The sequence below is a fragment of the Humulus lupulus genome, chromosome 6, assembly GCF_963169125.1.
Source record: "Humulus lupulus chromosome 6, drHumLupu1.1, whole genome shotgun sequence".
Lineage (NCBI taxonomy): Eukaryota > Viridiplantae > Streptophyta > Magnoliopsida > Rosales > Cannabaceae > Humulus > Humulus lupulus.
In genome coordinates this window covers 217109692-217117854 of record NC_084798.1, presented here as the reverse complement: position 1 = coordinate 217117854, position 8163 = coordinate 217109692, and the positions used below count along the sequence as shown (strand labels likewise).

Sequence of the window (8163 nt, the reverse complement as noted above, 5' to 3'; positions counted from 1 at the left end):
TTGTTTTGCCATGCATCTCGTAAGTACTCTAATAGTTTTGTTATTGTATTTACGTATCTCTGTAATATTCATATGCTTGTATGATTTTATGCCTTTTACTATGTATATTGTTTTGAATATATATTTATAGGAAACATGCATATAGACTTATATAAATGCAATCCTACAGGGCAGCCATAGAACCTTCTCCCGAAATTGTATACAGTCCACATTATGCCTAGTACAACCTCACAACCACAACGACAAAGAGGGGGACTCCCTTGAACCTCTTCATACCTTCTTCCCCTAGAATATGACATTTATAATGCTTGATGAAGACAAGTACAAAATGAAGAATTAAACCCAGGGTTTGAAGAGAAGAAAATCGTGAAAAAGAGAGAAGAGGAAAGAAAATAATGTATTTCCTAATAATGTCTATAATTATTATGGTAGGTTTTGGTGTATTAATTTTGCTTTCAATTTTTCAACAACTATACACATATTATGCCACATCTACACAATTGAACGAAATGCAACAGAATACCCATAAATCACTATCGTTAAAAGTTTGCAGGGACTTTAAATATAATGAATTTTTCGAAGAACTTTCATATAGTGGGCATAATTGGGGGCAAAAATGAAATTTATTTTATATTTTAAGGCAAAACTATATATTATGTTTATCACGTGCTAAAAATATTATTTGGTGAGTTCATCTTTGTTTGGTGAAGTAAGAAAACGAACAAAAACACAGTACACGTACATGACGCACACTGGCGCACGTTAGTAATCTCTAGCGAACTAAAATTAAAATTAAATATAAATAAATAAATACAATTACCCAAAAATTTCTTTTCTTTCTTTCTCTTTCCCCTATTTTCTCTCACATAACTTCCAATATTAGGGTTTCGTTCTCTATATTTCTCGCTCTCAAACTCGAACTCACTGAGTCTAATCTCCTGGTAAGATCTTCAATCTAATCTTCTTCTTCATCTGGAATTGTTTTTGGTTTCGATTCTTTCCCTTAACAATGGTTCGATTTTGATTTCGAATAAGTGCTTTAACTTCCAAACCTATATATATATATTTATATATATAGATATCATAGTGGTAGAGGTTAGAAAATATTTGAGCGAAAAGGGAGGATACTTAGCTGGGGAAAAAAGAAAGAATATAAATTTGACGAAAACAAGGATGGATGAAGATGGAGGGGAACAGATGGATCAGTTCCATCGCAACGAAGCGATCTCAGCTGTGGCTGATGAGGGTTTCTTGGGAGAGGAGGAGGAGGACGACGATTACGAGGACCTTTACAACGATGTAAATGTCGGCGAGGGTTTCTTACAGTCTATGAGAAAGAATGAGGATTTGGGTTTTGGGAATGAGGTTGTGGAGGAGAAGAAGATTGAGCAACAACAGCCTTTAGTGGCTCAAGAGCCTGCTGTTTCGATTCCGGGTGTTGGTGGGGGTAGCGGAGAGGGCACTGGCGGTGGTGTTGGTGGAGGAGATGTTGGAGCTAGGGTTGTTGGGAGAGTTGGAGGAGAGGGTTACAATCAGAATCTTGGATTTAGAGGGGGTGAGATGGATTTGAAGGGAAATGTTGGATCGGGATCGTCGGTGGGTGGGGGAAGTGGGATTAGGGTTGAATTAGGTCAAGGACCGAGTAAGATGAATGAGTTTGAGGAGCAAAGTGGGAATACTAGTGTTGGGGTTCATGTTATTGGTCAACAACAGCAACAACAGCCGCCTCAGCAGCAGCAACCACCACCACAACAAGCTCCACCACCTCATGTTGGTGTTGTTGGAAATGTTGGGAACATGGGGGGTGATGGTATGATGAGGCAACCTGGTATAGGTGTTAATGTTAATGGGGTTGGAGGAAATAATGTTGTTGTCGGAGTTGGAGCTGGAGGCGGAGGTGGCGGGACTATATTATTTGTGGGCGATTTGCATTGGTGGACCACTGATTCAGAATTGGAGTCTGAGCTATGTAAGTATGGACAAGTGAAGGAGGTTAAATTTTTCGATGAGAAGGCAAGTGGGAAGTCTAAAGGTTATTGTCAGGTTGAGTTTTACGATCCAGCTGCTGCTACAGCCTGCAAAGAGGGGATGAATGGGCATTTGTTCAATGGTCGGCCTTGTCTTGTTGCATTTGCATCCCCATTCAGTGTCAAGAGAATGGGAGAGGCTCAAGTAAACAGGAATCAACAGATGACCCAGACTAACGTTTCTCAGGCTAGAAGGGGGCCTAATGATGCTGGTGGTAAAACTGGTGGGAATAACATTGCTACTGGCGGGAATTATCAAGGTGGAGATAATAATAATAATAATAATAACAGAGGTTACGGTAGAGGTAATTGGGGAAGAGGTAATGCTCAGAATATGGGAAATAGAGGTCCAGTTGGTCCAATGAGAAACAGGGGTGGAGGAATGAGTGGTAGAGGCATAATGGGAAATGGTGGAAATGGTTTTGGGCAGGGTCTTGGTGCCACCCCGCCCTTATTGCACCCTCAGTCAATGATGGGCCAGGGTTTTGATCCAGCTTTCGGCGCTCCAATGGGGAGAATGGGCAGTTATGGAGGTTTTCCCGGTGCCCCAACGCCTCCATTTTCTGGGATTTTGTCTTCTTTCCCTCCCGTTGGAAGTGTTGGTTTGCCTGGAGTTGCCCCACACGTTAATCCTGCATTTTTTGGAAGGGGAATGCCCATGAATGGAATGGGAATGATGCCAACCGCAGGTGTCGATGGGCCTAATATGGGAATGTGGGCAGATCCTAGCATGGGTGGATGGGGTGGTGGTGAAGAGCATGGTGGGGGAAGAGCTGGGGAGTCTAGTTATGGTGAAGAGGCTGCATCTGACCATCAATATGGGGAGGTTAGTCATGATAGAGGAGGCTGGCCCAATGCCATGAAGGAGAAAGATAGAGGTTCCGAGAGGGACTGGTCTGGGTCTTCTGATAGAAGGTATCGGGAGGATAGGGATCAGGCTTATGATAGGGATGCACCTAGAGAAAAAGATACCAGTCATGATGACTGGTCTGAAAGAAGGCATCGTGATGATAGAGACGCTGGTCGAGACCGGGAAAGGGAGCGTGATCGGGATAGAGAACGTTCTCGTGACCGTGAACGTGAAAGGGACCGTGATAGGCATAGGGAAGATAGGGACCGATATGCTGACCATCATAGGTACAGAGACCGTGACACTGAACATGATGATGAGTGGGAAAGGGGACGGTCATCAAGGACTCACAACAAGGGACGGGTCTCTCAAGAGGATGATCATCGATCAAGATCAAGGGATGCTGATTATGGGAAGAGGCGGAGGCTCACTTCCGAATAACTGCTTTGATGCTTCTTATTTCTAGATAATTCTTATTTGCAAAGTAGAAAGTGAAAGTGAAGAAACTTTTGGGGGTTTGTAATGCTATTTGGACTCTTTTTCAACTGATGTCTTATGGCCCGTTCATTCATTGGTTGATCACTGCAGTACGTCAGTCTCTGGATTGCTTATCGTACATGGAAGCACAATTCGGTTCTTGCATGAGAAAAGGTAACTGAATAAAGTCAATTTATTTTCTGCTTGAAAGAATAGATTCTATTGGTATAGCATGTTAATAAATTGTTATTTATATGTTTGCTAATGATTATGTTATAGGCCTAGGTATTTAGTTGCCTTTTTCCTCCAAGTCTAACTCTAGTTTATTGATATGGTTTTAATAAATTTTGCTTTTCTTAATCATTTAACTCGTAGCAATTAAGTATTTTTGCCAATCTACATAATACTAAGACTTCAGACAGGTGTGTTTTTTTTTTGTTATTCTGGCAGTTGAATAAGGGTCCTGGTAGTTTTCAATTTAAAATTATTATTTCAACAAAACTTATCTTTTTTGTCCCAAGGCCGAAACATATTTTTCATCACTTTTGCTAATGTCTCTTGCTCTCATCAGTTGAAGAAATTGAAATTACCTTAGATGAAATTTCAATTTCTGATTATGTAGCCTTTTTTTTTGTATTATGTTTGGTAAAGTTTACTTTTATTTGACATTCTTTCTCTATAGATGAGATAGATATCTACCTTTTTTTAATTAATTACTGCTCTAGAATCATGCTGACCCTGCATTTCTTAATTGTCATATTCTTTGATTGGTAGCTTGATGGCCTTCCTTGTATGAGAACCAAAGGCATTCACAGGGAAGTGTGAGCTTCCATTACGACGAAGAGGGACCTCTTAGCTTCAGTATGGGACAGGAGACCGAACAGTGTTGCGCCATACCCTAATAGATTTAGAAGCGGACTCTTGCTTTTAAGTTTTTATAGATTTCTTTGCCTTTATGTTTTAGCTAATTAGCACTTGATAAAAACAAAATATCAATGTTATGATGATGATGATGTTATGGCTTGAATTGCCGAAGTCTGGAATGTGGTTAGATTATTTTGGAACTTGATGCTTGAAATGGTCATGATGATGATGATGTAATAGGATTTATCTGAGGATGTTGCTTGCACCGCCCCTTTTTTGATTGGCTAGTTGTTGTATCATTTGTATTGTTGTATCGTTATATCCTCTCTTTTTTTTGATTCTTGTATACGACCATGTTGTTGTTCATTGTGCACATTTTTTTGTGAAGTTGTACTTGTAGTAACCCCTAACCCATTCATTGAAGTAGTTGTAGTAGGTAGTTGTACCCTGAGGTTGTAACCTATACGGCTTTGTACATACTGGAAATATTTATGGAATAGATCTCTTTCATAATATTTGCTGCTTTATCCAGATTCTCTATTCTCTACTCCTTCCTTTGTCTGTTTAGAAATTACATTTTGCAGTTGACAGGTCACATGGAATCAGGTGATTGATTACTCATTTCAGAAGTTCAAACTGTTTGTGTTGATGATTTTCAAAGCAAAACTTGAAGAATATTTTTCACATGACCTTTTGCTGAAATTAGTTTTGTTCATCTTAAAAGTTTGCCCTTTTTCATCAGCAGAAATTTAGATAGTTTTGATTTGACTGTTTTTTGAAACAAACACAGCCCCAACTGCCTTTCCTTGATTCTTTTGCTTGTCATTGGTTGAACATGTTCTGTTTTTGTTTTGCTGTTTTGATGAATGGTCAACTGAACATGTCTGTCACAACAAATAAAATGGTTGATTTGTCTGCATTGCTCTATTATTACTTCCCAATCAGGGTTGAGACTTCATAGTACATTGTTACACATTTTCATCATATATGGATGAATCTTGGCCAAATGATTTGGGAAATACTATTTGGAGAAGCCCTGACAAATGTTTTTCCAAATCAAGCAAAGAAATTATTTTTTGTTGTGAATATGTATTGTTAGGTATGTGTATCCAAACTATTGTGCACATGTAACCACAGCTGTTTTAGTTATATATTTATTTATTTTTATTTTAGTGTACTGAAATGTGAATATTGTGTGCTTGACTGTGATTTTCTTGTAAATGCTAATAATGGTAGTGAAATTCTGTAGCATGAAGTAGACATGGCTTTTATAGTAAGATAAATCTGTACCATACATTAATACACAACAATTATTTGCCGTTTTTGTTGAAAGTTGAACTATATACCAATGCAGGATATGTATGCATATATAGGTTTTGGAAGTTCTTTATTTTAGAAAGATTAATCCTTTTAGATAATTTTGTACTTTACATATATAGTAAATCGAATTATTATAGAGAAAATAATATAATTATATATAAAAGTTTCTAACACAGGGAGTTTTTTTATAATAATTTTTAACATGTAAATAAGATATGAACTTTTTTATTTTTCAAGAATATCTGAATAATTTATTGAGTTGAAAACACGACTCCAAATTTATTTAAGATTTAACATGCTTTATAATTTTATTCAACCATGTTTTAAGCCCAATAAATTATTTAGAATTATTTTTTGAAAATTTAGAAAAGATTTACTATGATTTCGATAAACATCGTCATAAGAAAATAAAATAAAATTTGGCATCATAACTTATCTAAGTATGACTACCTTGTCACAAAACCTCATAAATTTATTCATAATTAATATATTTACCCAACAACTTCATTTGATATAATTTTACACTATTTATATATATATTTTTTGAAAAATACATCATTAATATAACATAATAAATATCAGTACACATTTAGAACTTGAATCTTGTTCGACTCACAACCATCCAAAAAGCAATTTGATTATTAATCAGATAGTTGGTAATTACTAGAAGTCTGAAGTCACAACCATCCAATATACATTAAATCTACACATTAATACATAAAACTAATATCCAAAATACATAAAAGATTTAATTGTTTTTTTCATAAAGGTGACAAAATTTAAAACCTACACATTTAATTTAAACCTTAATAGCATAAAAGTTAAAAAATATCTCCTCTTAGATTAAGAAGAAGACAATTAACAATACTATGCTAATACTCAGTACTAGGAAAATCAAAATTATAAAAAAAACAAAAACTAATATGACATTTGAAATGAAAGATAGAATAATAAGTTATTGGAGTACAAGATGAGAATTAGTAAGTACAGTTTTATGTCACTTCATTAATCCCAAATACATACGAAAATTAGATAATTAACAAATAAAACCTAAATCTAAACCTTCAAATCAAGCTCAATATGCAAATCTAAATACATTATATAACCCCAATTCCCAACTTACTCAAGATTTGGCTTCTAATAGTAAAAACGATACAATACATGCATATACATATACATATACATACATATACATATATATTATATATATATGTATATATGGTTTTTGATGAATAAATAGAAAAAGAGTCGTAGTGATAATGAGCAAGAATTAACATTTTAATGTTTTCCCCTCTAATCTCTATTTAATCTTTGATTATTATATATTTAGGAGTAAGTAGAGACCATGTGAGTGAATGAGTCTATATTATCACTATCTCGGCCTACCATAATTCGAATTTGGGCTCAAATGACCAGGCCCAGACTTAGGCCCAAGCCCACCACCACTATTGCTAGCCATTTGATGAAACCCACCAGAACCGTACACGTGTCCCTGATGTTGCTGGCCCATCATAACCATTCCACTTCCGTACATCCCACCACCACCCCCGCCACCGCCGCCGCCGCCACCGTCTCCATACCCGCCACCGTTTCCGACGCTCCCCGAGACAGCGTCCTTATCACGCGCCGCCACCGCGGAGCCACCTTTCTCTCCCTCCATCTCCCGAAACCTCTGTAAGTAGATCTTGAGTGGCTCCACGTACTCCTCGAACCCCAGCGTGGTCATGGCCCAGAGCAGATCGTCGCCGTTGATTGTCTTCCTCTTCTCTCTTTGACACTTATCGGAGGCTTCGCCGGTGATGAAGCTGATGAACTCAGAGACGCACTCCTGAACTGTCTCCTTGGCGTCCTTGGAGATCTTCGCGTTCGCCGGTAAAGCCTTCTTCATGATCCTGCTCACGTTCGCTATCGGCAAAAGCCTGTCCTGCTCTCTCGGAGATAGCTCGTTGTTCGCGTTCGCTCCGGTGTTGTGTCCTCCCGAGTCATTGTCCGAGTCCGCCATTGATGAAAATTCTCTCAGCTTAAGCTTCAGCTACAGTTTAACTGAAGCTATTTATATATATAGCTAGGGTTTACGGATTCTCAATTCTCGAAATCAGTGTTTTCAGAATCAGAATTTGGGTAATTTCAATTCTCTGAGACGATGAAAGATTGGTCGACGGCGAGGGTTTTGATACCGTCGCCGGCGAAGTGAGTGAAAGAGTAGAGAGAGAAAGAAGAGAGAGAGAGAGAGTTTGGGAGAGAATGAGTTGAGTCCGTTGGATCGTTCGGGTTAATAAAGCATATCTTTTGAACTCGTGGACGAATATGGACCGTTGTTTGTTGATAAGTGTGAATTTGCACGGACGAGATTAAAACCGTTGGATTGGTCTAGAGGGGCATAATATCGGCCGTTGATTTGGTATCTAGCACGTGGTTTGTCTGACCTGGCTTTATTTTATTTTTTTTGAACGAGTCTGACCTGGCTTTTTCTTTTCTGTTTTTTATTTATTAAAATGAAAATTTATTTTATTTTATTTCATTATTATTATAGTTATTTTTATTAGTTTTATAAATTGTTTTGGGGGGAGATAATAAGGCAAAAGAGAAAACGACAGTAAATGTAACGATAACTAACAAACTTGA

General features: G+C 37.4%; 2 protein-coding genes across 2 annotated transcripts; one reads left to right on the top strand and one right to left on the bottom strand.

The window, feature by feature from the left end:
• The first annotated feature begins 823 nt into the window (after nucleotides 1–823).
• LOC133783301 (uncharacterized) lies at nucleotides 824–4537 on the top strand. Its single transcript, XM_062222880.1, has 2 exons — nucleotides 824–3528; nucleotides 4129–4537. Exon 1 carries the CDS (start codon nucleotides 1174–1176, stop codon nucleotides 3316–3318), a length of 2145 nt encoding a protein of 714 aa, XP_062078864.1. The 5' UTR covers nucleotides 824–1173; the 3' UTR covers nucleotides 3319–3528; nucleotides 4129–4537.
• Nucleotides 4538–6467: 1930 nt separating this feature from the next.
• Nucleotides 6468–7793, bottom strand: LOC133783299 (nuclear transcription factor Y subunit B-3-like). The gene has a single exon (XM_062222879.1). It carries the CDS (start codon nucleotides 7538–7540, stop codon nucleotides 6911–6913), a length of 630 nt encoding a protein of 209 aa, XP_062078863.1. The 5' UTR covers nucleotides 7541–7793; the 3' UTR covers nucleotides 6468–6910.
• Nucleotides 7794–8163: the final 370 nt, after the last annotated feature.